Genomic DNA, 13,139 nt, shown 5'->3' with positions numbered 1-13,139 from the left:
GCTTTCAAAGTCAGATTTCATCTGTCCACAACAGGAACACAATTACTTGGATGATAGCTTAATATTCCATCCCTCGTTGTTCAAAGACTTTGGATGGAGGAAGTGGTTCAAAATATATCCCACAGAAGAAGCTGTTAGCTCAACAGATACTTGTGACATCACCAGCTGAAATGATTGGACTGAAACTATATTGAAGTATAATAAAAGGAACTTGAGACAATATATCAAAATAAAAACATCTTTCACCAACCAACCTAAAATATTCTATTGCTCAGCAATTAATATTAATTAAAAATAGAACAAAACTTGCTTTACTACAGCACTTCATTAAGTACCTCCTGTACCTATTAAAGTAGCCACTGAGAGTATGTTCATGGACTTGTGCTACAGTAGCCCATCCACTTCAAGGTTCAATGTGCTGTGAATTCAGAGATGCTCTCCCATACCCCTCTGTTGCAATGCAGGGTTATTTGAGCTACTGTCTCCTTCCTGTCAACTTGAACCAGTATAGCAATTCTCTAACCTTGCCCTTTAACAAGATGCTTACACCCACAGAACACCCTCCAAGTTTCTAAGATACTCAACCCACCCTGTCTGACACCGACAATCATTCCATGGTCAAAGTCACTTTGATCACATCTTTTCCCCATTCTGATGTTTGTTGTGAACATCAGCTGAACCTTTTGATCAGGTCTGCAAGCTTTTATGCAGTGAGCTGCTTCTACATGATTGGCCCGTTAGATATTTGTATTAATGTGAAGGTGTACAGGTGTACCTAATAAAGTGCCACTGAGTGTACCTTTACAAGTGTGGACTCTACTGTAATGATAAGAATGTGCTGTATGCTTTGCACAAAGCAAGTACTTTCAAAGAGAGTTGTGGTAACCATTGGATTTATTTTCTTAGGTAATCCAAGTTGCTGAGTAGAACTCATCTGCTCTTCTTCAAAATAGTACTCTTGAATACCAAGCAACACACACAAAATGCTGGAGGGACTCAGCAGGCCAGGCAGCATCTATGGAAAAGAGCACAGTCGACATTTCGGGCCAAGGCCTTTCAGTAGGACTGGAAGAAAAAAACCCTTGGAGACCAGTTTGAGAAGGTAAACAGAATCCCATTCAAAGGGCTGAATCTCTAACAATGCAGCACTTTGTCACTACTGCACGTGTCAGAAGTAGAACTTAAACCAACTTAAGTGTAATGCTCATTGTGTTAACAAATAAAATTATGATGTCAACAATTCTTCACCTAAACAACATGGTTTAATAAATATTAAGAACTGAAATACTTGATTTGTTGAAAACTGTTCTTTGAAAGACAAGGAGGCAAATAAATTTGAACAACAGATTGCACACACAACAAAAATTCTTTGCTTTCTGAAGCTTTTTCCCCATATTTTCTACTGTCTAATCCCAGAAATGAACTGAATTCACTTAATCTTATATATTAAAGCTAAGAAAGCATTTAACATCTCACTGAATACCTATTTTAAACTAGCTAATATTTTAAAATAATTTTGAAGAAAACTTATTGTATAATCAACTACAGTTATAGTAGATAATGTGGCACCTGTGTGATTCAATAATCAGATCACTATAAATTTGTTATGCTTGCACTATCCTACTGCCACAAACTACTAACAACTTATGTTATGACAATAAATCTGATTCTGATATACGTCAGAAAGCAGGCCCAATGTCACCTCCTGGAGTTTTCTCACCACGGATCACCACAAAGACATCTTTGATTTGTGTCTACTACCAAGAATGCATATGAGAAACTGAGAACACATCAGCCTTGCAACTTACAGATCACAAAAGGCCATGACGCCAGCTTTGTCTAATCAAATGGATTGTGTTCTAGCCATAGGCCATCTCTACAGATTTTCTACAATGTGATGACTCCCATTTGCAGCATGAAAAATTAACTTAGCCATGCAACATACCAAAAAGAACTTTAATTGATTGACCTAGTAAATTCAGTTTAATAGAAGTTTTCTTCAAAATGACTATGTACACAATCACTTAGCAGGAGGATCTGAATTAAAAATCTGACTCAGTCGATGTGGAATCTGAACCGACAATGAAAAAACATGGCCTACCATAAAGAAGCAGTATCACATGTCCTGCTACTTGTTAACATCAAACTCCCTGATTGGGACATGCCTTCTACAAAATTACTGGAATGATTTAGTAAAGAGGATATGTTCAGAGTTGAGAAAACTGTAGGTGCTGGGGCTCTATACAAATATAAAGCATGAATTGCAAGGAATGGGCAGCTCTTAAGCAAGAAGACTGAGCTAATAGAGATGTAGCATACTTCTAAAGCAGGGGTTCCCAACCCTTTTCAAGCTATGGACCAATACTATTAAGCATGGAGTCTATGGACCCCAGGTTGGGAACCCTATTCTAAAGGATGCTCAACCAGTGCAAAAGTTCTAATTCTTGCAACTGATGTCACTGAAAACTTCCTGCATCTCTGTCCTGATGCACAGTTATAGAATCACATAAAGACCACGAATGCAGCTTGTAATTCACATGTAACACTAAAGAAATAAATAAACATACTAATCTCTTGAATGGGGGGCTCTGTGCAACAAATATGCATGTTAGAACTAGCTCAAACATGTCAAATATGTTTTTCTTTTACTTATGAAGGTGAGGATGTAGGTCTCTGCAATTTGAAGACCATTATATTCCAAACATCTGTAAAAACTTCAGTGAACACCAAAACACTTTAACAACTTAACAAAATCAGTCTAGAAAAGAAAATACCACTCGTACTTTCACTTTTGTTAAACTTCTATTTCACTATATATCATTATTCCAGAGCAGTATAAATATATTAAGAAAGATTTCCATCAGAAGGGTTTTCTAAAATAGTGACAACTAGCGAAAAAATTTTCACCTTTAAAATTCTCTAGGATATCACACTTAGTAAATCATTAACAATTAATCATATAAATGCAAATGGATAGGCTTCTTCTTAATGGAAAACAGGATTTCATGAGAAATTATTTTAATCTTAATCTATAGCAGAAGAAAATACAGACTAGCTGTACTTTTAGTTCAAAAGAAAAGTTACAAATGCAAAGAATTATGAACCACTTGCCTACATTTGAAGCTACATTAACCAAACAGGCAGTTGACAGCTTGCAACTACAGGATAGTTAAATTAAGTGCATATTAGTGCTGTTGGTAGGATTATAAAGGGAATTCTATGTAAATTACCAGTTATTGTAGCCACAAAGTCTAGCTTGACTGTAAATGTGGTTTGTGTTTTAAGTTGCATATAATGTCCATGGATGACTACTCTGGGGAAATTTTAATTTAATTTGCCTGTCAGGTATGTGACAGAATTGTGCATGACATGGGCTTTGCAGTCTGTCTTATTTTACTCTCCACTGAAGTCAAGTTACAACTTGACTTAGAATTTAACGCATCTACAAAACTTGGATTTTGAAACAAGCTATGAAGTATCAGTGAGGTCAAAGAAAGGTAATGAGGACTGGATATAAAATGTGTGCTATGGGTTTTCCACCCAGTGATTTGGGTTAAAGTGACTCCCTCTGTGGTGGAGATCAAACACATATTAAACTGCTAAAATACCCAAGCCGGGAACTTGGTGCACAATATACAACATAAGCCGACCTGCTATGTTCAGTCAAGATACATAAACAGAACTGTTGAAATTAAAATTAAGTTGCATTCCACTTTGTGAAATATATCAGAATAAAGATCAGAAGTTCCAGCATAAAAACAGTATTAAATCAATATTATTGCCCACTTCTCCTACCTTTCTTTTGGTGTTCCAATGCCGTGTTTTCCCAATAAATGGGTGCTGAGATGTTTCTTCATAACAAAGGCCCATCTGAAAGAGAATGACAAACAACAATTTTGTTAATTTCTTCTTTAGTTCTTGCCACTTGCTTTGGCTACAATAAACATGGATAGCAAAGGCCTAAGAGCTTTTACAGAAATAAATTGCTAGAGGAACTCAGCAGATCAGGCAACATCTATGGAGGGAAATGGATAGTCAATGTTTCGGTCAAGACCTTTCACCTGGATCCAGATGTCACTTTGATACTACTTAATTACTAGATCTATCTCTCTTTAGCAAAGATGCCCTCATTATTCCTCTTATTTAAGTTTAAAATACCAGATCTAAACTCATTCCACCTTCCCTTGGACTAAAAGTAACAATCGACAATATTTTGATTACTGTTACTGAGAGGTGCCTTCATGATGAAGTCATTCATCAGTTCTATCACATTGCTCAAAACCAGGTTTGGTTTATGTCGATGTCTATGTTCCAACTTTCATTTAGTGTTTTATTCTGTTTTAAATTGTGTTATTTCCTTTCTTGTTTGAGATCTCTGCAAATCCTTTTGGTTGCTCAATTAGCTTGATGACATTGTTGCTGGATGCCAGGAATCACTTTAAACTGATGCCCAACATAGAGATTACTAAAACTTTGAGAAGCTAAACTCAAATGAATCATGACCACTTTTAATCCATTGAAGTCAAATTCCAAGATTCCAGGATAGCCATTTCACAACAGCACCAGTTCAGATATTAGTGGAAAAGGGGGAGGGAGGAGCCCAGAACTGCTCACAATACTTCAAGTGAGGCCTCACCAGTGCTTTATAAAGTCTCAATGTTACATCCTTGCTTTTATACTCTATTACTCTTGAAATGAATGCTAACATCGCATTTACCTTCCTCACCACAAACTCAACCTAAAAATTAACCTTCCAGGGAATCCTGCACAAGGACTCCCAAGTCATTTTGCACCTCAGATTTTTGAATTTTCTCTAGTTAAGAAGCAGTCTGCCCTTTCACTACTTCTAGCAAAGCACATGACCATACATTTCCTGACACTGTATCCCATCTACCACTTCTTTGCCCATTCTCACGCTCTGTCTAAGTCCTTCTGTGGCCACTCTACTTCCTCAAATGAGTTAGCAATGTATATTAATAATCATTTGGAAAATAATGCAAAAGACCATAAGACATAGGAGCAGAATTAGGCCATTCAGCCCCTCTCCACCATTTCATCTTGGGTGATCCCAGATCCATTCAACCTCATACACCTACCTTCTCACCTTATCCTTTGATGCCCTGACTGGTCAGAAGAGGATGAATTCTGCCTTAAATACACCCATAGACTTGGCCTCCACTGCAGTCTGTGGCAGAACATTCCACACATTCACTATTCTCTGCCTAAAAAAATTCCTCCTTACATATGTTGTAAAGGGTGTCATTTTTGAAGCTGTGCCCTCTAGTTCTAGATACCTCCACCATAGGAAGCATCCTCTCCACATCCACCCTATCTAGTCCTTTCAACGTTCGATAGGTTTCAATGAGATCCCCACGTATTCTTCTAAATTCCAGTGAGTATAGGCCCAATGTTGACAAATGCTCCTCTTATGTTAACCCCTTCATCCCCAGAATCAGCCTTGTGAACCTCCTCTGAACTCTCTCCAATGACAACACATCCTTTCTGAGATATGGGGCCCAAAACTATTGACAATACTCCAAGTGTGGCCTGACTAGTATTCTATATAGGCTCAGCATTATCTCCTTACTTTTATATTCTATTCCCCTTGAAATAAATGCCAACATTGCATTTGCCTTCTTTAGCACAGACTCATCCTCTAACTTCTGGGAGTCTTGCACCAGGACTCCCAAGTCCCTCTGCACCTCTGATGTATGAACCTTCTCCCCACTTAGATGATAGTCTGCACTATTCCTTTTACAAAAATGCATCATCATACATTTCTCGACACACTGTATTCCATCTACCACTTTTTTGCCCATTCTTCCAATTTGTCTAAATCCTGCTACAATCATATTGCTTCCTCAGCACTACCTATCCTTCCACCTATCTTTCTATCATCCACAAACTTTGCCACAAAACCATCAATTCCACTATCCAAATCATTGACAATGTGAAAAGTAGTGGCCCCAATACTGACCCCTGAGGAACACCACTAGTCACTGCCAGCCAACCAGAAAAGGCCCCTTTTATTCCCACTTGCTGCCGCTAGCCTGTCAGCCATTCCTCTATCCATGCCAGTAATGCAACAGGATTTTATCTTGTTAAGCAGCCTCATGTGTGGCATCTTAGCAAATGCCTTCTGAAAATCTAAGTAAATGACATCCACTGCCTCCCCTTTGTCCACCCTGCTTGTTACTTCCCAAAGAACTCTAACAGATCTGTCAGGCAAGATTTCCGTCGACAGAAACCATGCTGACTTTCACTTATTTTATCATTAGTCTCTAAGTACCCCAAGACCTCATCCTTATTAACAGACTCCAGCACTTCTCCAGCCACTGAGAAAAGGCTAACTGGCCTATAATTTCCTTTCTTTTGCCCCCTCCCTTCTTAAGGAGTGGAGTGAAATTTGCAATCTTCCACTCCTCCGGGATCATGCCAGAATCAAGCGATTCTTGAAAGATCATGACCAATGCATCTAATATCTCTTCAGCAACCTCTCTCAGGACTCTGTGATGTAGTTCGTCTGGACCATGTGACTTACCCATCTTAGGACCTTTCAGCTTGCTGGCACTTTTTCCTTTGTAATAGCAATAGCACTCACTCCTGTTCCCTGACACTCACAGACCTCTGGCACACTGCTAATGTCTTCCACAGTAAAGACCGTTGCAAAGTACACATTAAGTTCATCTGCCATTTCTTTGTCTCCAATGACTATCTCACCAGCATCATTTTCTAGTGGTCCAATATCAACTCTCACCTCCCTTTTACTCTTTATATAACTGAAAAAAACTTTTGGTATCATGCTTTATAGTATTGGCTAATTTGCCCTCATATTTCATCTTTTCCCTTCTTTTGGCTTTTTAAGTTGCCTATTGTTGGATTTTAAAAGCTTCCCAAATGCATCTTCTGCCACTGATCTGTTCCAAAGCACAGTAAGTCATAAATGTTCACAATATTATTCATTTCTAAATAATGCAATAATAAAAATATGCATTTTATAATAAACAACATAATGCAAATTGAACTATAATGCTGCATTTTCTATCAATATATCTTATTTCATCTATTTCTGAAGAAATATTTTCCGTTGACATCTACATGAAAATTTCTGGAAAAATGGGATTTGGCTATATTCAATGTCTACTCCAACGATGTGCTTTTGAAATCCTCATCCTTACCAGTTTTTCCCGACCGGACGATTCAAACACACAACACCCACATCCATAAAATTTAGATCATCCATAATATTTTTACCTGTCCTCTATCTTGCAACCACCTCCCACACCCAGCACCCAAATATTTTGCTTATATATATACACACTATTGATGCAAAAATCCTCCTAATTCTTTTAAATATACATGCAGCAAGATGTGACACTCAAAATTCTCATGGAAATCACAAAGCAAAAAAATAATCGCAGTCTAGAATGATTAACAGAAAAATGTGTAAATGCTTCTCTTTCTTCCAAGAAGATAAATATAGACAAACTACTGATAATGCATTGATACCATATAAATGAATTGATTGAGAATGCAAAATAATATTACATTATTTTCTGCAGTGATTTAAAAACCAGAAGAGTAAAAATTCATAAACACGAGAAAGTCTGCAGATGCTGAAAATCTAAAGCAACACGTACAAAACACTGGTGGAATTCAGCAAGTCAGGCAGCCCCTATGGGAAAGGGCAGTTGACATTTCAGGCCAAAACCCTTCCTCAGGACTGAGAAGGAAGGGGAAAGATGCCAGAATAAAAAGGTGGGTGGAGGAGAAGAGGCTGGAAGGTAATAGGTGAAGCCAGGTGGGTGAGAAAGGTCAAGGGTGGAGAAGAAAGAACGTGATAGGAGAGAAGAGTGGATAATAGGAGAATGGGATGGGGACACAGGCGAAGTAATAGGCAGCTGACAAGAAATGAAAGGTTAAAGTGGATATCAGAGAAGAGGGGAGGGAGTTAAATTTGGTCACCAGAAGGAGAAATCGTTATTCACGCCATTGGGTTGGAGAGTACCCAGACCGAATGTAAGACATTGCTCCTCCACACTGAGGATGGCCTCCTCTTGTGCTGAGATAGACACATCAGAACAGGAATGGGAATCGGAATTGAAGTGTTTGGCCACAGGGAAGTCCCGCTTGTGGTGGATGGTGTGGAGTTGCTCGATGATGCAGTCCCCTAATTTACAACGGGTCTCACCAATGTAGAGGAGGCAGCATCAGGAGCACCGAACACAGTAGATGACCCCAGCAGATTTGCAGGTGAAGTGCTGCCTCAACTGGAACAACCATTTGTTAAAAGTTCATCTTCAGTCAATTTGAAGTCAATGGAATTACTTAAGAGGTGGTTTGAAACGTAGTGCCATTAATCTATTACAACTTCCAGCAGTATAGAGAGAGTAAATGAGGTCCTCATTTAACATCTCTTCTCTTCCATGATGTTCCATTTTGCTCGTGTGAAAGGTCTGAAGATATCTCTACTGCTACATGTTGCTGTCAGCTTGTTGCATCACAGGGTGGTGGTTGTCCGTAGTATCCAACGATGACAGGGTAACTGTGCGGGACTGTTTTGAAAGTGAAAAAGCCATTGCACAAGGACACTTCCACTCCCTCAACCTCAGAAGTCCGAGTCCCGTAGTACGAAACAAGCGCCACAACTGGAGTCTTGGTAGCAGTGGACGATCATGACTTCTTCTGTGCCTCGTCATGCACTTCACTCTCCATGGAGAGTTGTGGAGCCGCTCCCTGGCCATTGGATCTTCCTGTAGACCTCATCCACCCAGTCTGCCGGAGCTGACTTTGCATGGTAGGACAGGCACGTTCCCAAATCACAGGGTACTTTAGGGATTAACATCCACTGATAAACTGTTCTGAGGGAGCCAATGATAATCTTACATGATAAACAAGAGATCTTTTGTATTATTCTATCCAGCAGCATTGAGGACATGTTCTCACCATTCTTTTCCAATCCCTCCACAACTTTGCCTTCCAGTTTCTGTAATTTCCTTTTCAAGGCAATGGCATGCTTCTAATCTAGATTTAGTTGCTTAATCAATTCTATATTTAATTACTTATTGCTTATGGTCATGCTTTCAGCTGTCAAGGCCCTAAGCTCTAGAAATTCATACTTGAATCTCTGCATATCTCTTCCTCCAATATGTAGTTCAAAACCCACCCACCCACCCCCCTGTGGTGCTGTTGGTCACCTGTGGTTATTGAAGCATCTGTAGAAATTCTGTTATGTTAAAGATGCTCTTTGGATAAACCATTGTTATACATCTTTATACGTTTACTTTAATATTATAACACAGCTGTAAAACAAACTTTATTTTTGCTTCTAATTATATTAAATCATCTGTCCTTCATGTAACATTATACACACAATGAGGTTGCAAATGTGAACACAAAAAGATGACTCGCATATATTAGAAAGAGGCTTGGCTAAAACAAAGATTCTTCAAACTATAAAGCAAAGACTTAAAAAGTAATTTAAAGTAAAATTGGTGTATCTTCTTTTCAATAAAAACGTCCTTTATGATCTAATTATTTGCTAGAAAGAAATTTTCATTGTATTATGCTTTTGTATAGTAGGTATGCCGGGGTGATGAATGGTGGTGGAGAGAGCTTTCGTGTAGCGTTTAGTGTCTTTGTTTAGTTTGGTGCACAACTAAACATGGACACATGTTTGACAATAGTTCATGTAATGTTAAGTTTGAAGCTACTGTCAAGAGAAATTTTAAAATTCTATACAGATAAATGTATCCTAGCCAAAGTTTGAACTCCTTTTCAATTTAACTTGCTTGTAATTCCTCACTATCCACTTCTTCCAAAAGCCCCAACACACAATAAAACGCACATAGCTGTACAAGTAAAAGATTTCCTCATCATTCCACTCACTTGTCCTTTTAGTACCTAAAGTAATTCTCATTGGTCCATTTATTGCCTAACATACTTCTCAATATCACCTTCCTTTTCCTGTCTGAGCTGGTTTCTACTATGTCTAATCTTCTGCATTGTTCAAAGGTCAACCTTCTCTTATATAGCACTAATCTCACAGTTTGACTGAATATATTCCATTAGGAATATCAAAGCTTGCGCCAGAAAAGGTAAACACCTCCACCTGGCTATGGAAATACTTCCCATGACAACTGAATCCATTGACTTAAGCATTTAATCCTATACAACTATATTGATTTCTGCATCAACTTACAATAAACATGCATAGGCCAAGCAGATGAGAATGGCAATAGCACATTACAGGTGGTTGTAAACAAGTCAAGATTTGCTTACTTTTATACCCAACAATCTTTATAATATTTGTGTTGGATTTGTTGTAATTAGGCCCAAAGCAAGGGGACTTACTGTTGATATTGTAACAAATTCAATTGTCTTATAAAATAGACCAGTTTGATCAAATGGCTGGAGTGGTCACTGAGACATTAAACCTCTCGCTTCAGCATTCTGAGGTAACCACCTGCACTAAGCAGGATTCAATTATGCTAGTGCCTGAGGAGAACCTGGTGACCTGCCCCAATGACTATCATCCAGTAGCACTTACATCCACTGTGATAAATTGTTTTGAGAGCTTGGTGATGAAATATATCAACTCCTGTCTGAAAAGCAACTTGGATCCGCTTCAATTTGCCAAACGGCACAACAGATCCACAGCAGAAGCCATTTCGTTGGCTCTTCCCTCAAACCTGGACATCTGGACAGCAAAGATGCTTACATCAGGATGCTCTTTATCGACTACAGCTTGGCATTCAATACCATCAACCCCTTAAAACGAATCAATAAGCTACAAGATGTTTGCCTCAATACTTCCTTGGGCAATTGGATCCTTGATTTCCTCACTTGCAGACTCCAGTCAGTTTGGCTCAGCAACAACATCTCCTCTACAATTTCCATCAGCACCTGTCTACCAAAGGCTGGGTGCTCAGCCCCTTGGTCTACTTGCTTTACACGTACAACTTGTGGCTAAGCACAGTTCCAATGCTATATTTATGTTTGCTGATGACACCACTGTTGTCAGCATCAAAGGTGATGACGAATCAGCATATGGAAGAAAACTAAAAAACTGGCTAAGTGCTACCACAACAACAACCTCTTACTCAAAGTCAGCCATACTAAGGATATGATTATTGACTACAGGAAGAGAAACAGGAGGTCTATGAGCCAATCCTCTTCGGGGGGGGGGGGGGAATCAGAGGTGGAGAGGGTCAGCAACTTTAAATTCTTCAGTGTTATCATTTCAGAGGACCTGTCCTGGGCCCAGCACATGAATGCAATTACAAAGAAAGTGTCTCTAATTCCCGAGGAGTATGCAAAGATTCAGCACGACAACTAAGAATGGCAAACTTCTATAGATGTGCAAAGGAGAGTATATGGACTGGCTGCATCACAGCCTGATATGGAAACACCAATGCCCTTGAACGGAAAATCCTACAAAAAGTAGTGGATACAGCCCAGTCCATCACGGGTAGAACCCTCTCCACCACTGAGCACATCTACACATAGCACTGGCATAGAAAAGCAGCAGAGCCACAAAAAGAGCCTCAGGACTCACCCCACCAGGCTTAGGAACAGTTATTACCCCTCAACCATCAGGCTCTTGAACCAAAGGGGATAACTTCATTCAACTACACTTGCACCATCACTGAACTGTTCCCAAAACCTAAGGACTTACTTTCAAGGACACTTCATTTCATGTTCTGGCTATTTACTGCTTATTTATTTATTGTTACTGTTACTATTTCTTTCTTCTTTCTTATTCTACTTGCACAGTTTGTTGTCTTTCGCACACTGGTTGCCTGCTCTGTTGGTGCGGTCTTTCGTTCTTTCTACATGGTTATTGGATTTATTGAGTATGCAAGCAAAAAATGAATCTCAGGGTTGCACATGGGGAATAACACGTACTCTGATAATAAACTTACTTTGAACAATATCAGCAACCTTAAAGGATTTGGAGTTCTGCTCTATTCAGCACTTAAGGTAATGCATCACTGCCTAAATTCTTCCTATTCAATGGTTTGATCATCATATTCGTCTTTTTGCTGTTACGTTAATAAGTCTGTCTATGTTGATATCTTCTCAATAGTTAATTTAATTTTGGCATTTAATGACATATATCAGGTCATCAATCTAGACAATAAAACAAATAGAAGCAATTGCATACCGCTAAAGAAAATCTTGCCTAATGTTGTGATAAAATGCTGAATATATTTACAAACTCTAATGCACAGTTCAACAAGAACAGTGCTATTTCATCAATGATCATTTGCAGCTGAGTACTTTTGAAGTGCTTGTTGCTTTGACTGGGACACTTTTTCACAAAAAGTTGTTTAAAAAAAACATTTTACTCAAATTGTCAAAAATTCTTACCAACCTGACCCTTTACATTCAGGTCATTCAGACAATTTGAGACTGAGCTCCAGTTGCTAGTATTGTATGAAGCAATCTGGCAGGCATTTGCATTACTCTAAGGTATTAATTTTTATTTATTTATTTGGTGGCACAACATGGAATAGATCCTTCTGGTCCTTCAAGCCATGCCATCCACACTAACAAAAACCTAATCATGGAACAATTTACAATGACCAATTAACCTACTAGTTCATCCTTGGACTGTGGGAGGAAACAGGAGAACCCATGCATTCCATGGGGAGGACAGTCAGACTCCTTATAGATGGTACTAGAAATGAACTCTGAATGCCCCGAGCCGTAATAGTGTCATGCTAACTGATGTGCTACCATGGCACACCACAGCACCCAGAATCCGGAAGCGGGGCCAAGAAACCAGCACTACAGTATTTCATAGCTCTACCTTCTGAAGACAAAAGCAGAAACTCTCTTTTAAGAGGTTCAAGAGCATAATTTGGCCTATTTTGTCTCATTTTGATCAAACTTGCTACCTATCCAAGAATATGGATAATATAGCTGGTCTTAGAATACACCTGATCAAATGATCATCTCAGTACACTCAAATGTGTTTTAACATTTGTCCCTTGCAGCTTATCACTTCTATATTTATTCTGAAGCCATCGCTTTCTAACAAATCAAGGCTATGAGCTGATGGTAAATTTTTAGAACATTTTAATGAATTATGCCCTTACACGGATAAAAACTTACCAACCTCCAAGAAATAGATG

General features: G+C 38.8%; 1 protein-coding gene across 2 annotated transcripts in view; it reads right to left on the bottom strand.

Moving 5' to 3' along the window:
• Positions 1 to 13,139, bottom strand: part of znf407 (zinc finger protein 407) — a 464,904-nt gene that overhangs the window by 243,877 nt on the left and 207,888 nt on the right. For both annotated transcript variants that reach the window (XM_073050486.1, XM_073050495.1), the window contains exon 4: positions 3,796 to 3,870. In XM_073050486.1, coding sequence (XP_072906587.1) covers positions 3,796 to 3,870 — 75 coding nt within the window. The remainder of the gene's footprint in view (positions 1 to 3,795; positions 3,871 to 13,139) is intronic.

The sequence above is a fragment of the Hemitrygon akajei genome, chromosome 1, assembly GCF_048418815.1.
Source record: "Hemitrygon akajei chromosome 1, sHemAka1.3, whole genome shotgun sequence".
Classification (NCBI taxonomy): domain Eukaryota; kingdom Metazoa; phylum Chordata; class Chondrichthyes; order Myliobatiformes; family Dasyatidae; genus Hemitrygon; species Hemitrygon akajei.
This window is presented reverse-complemented; position numbering and strand designations above follow the sequence as displayed.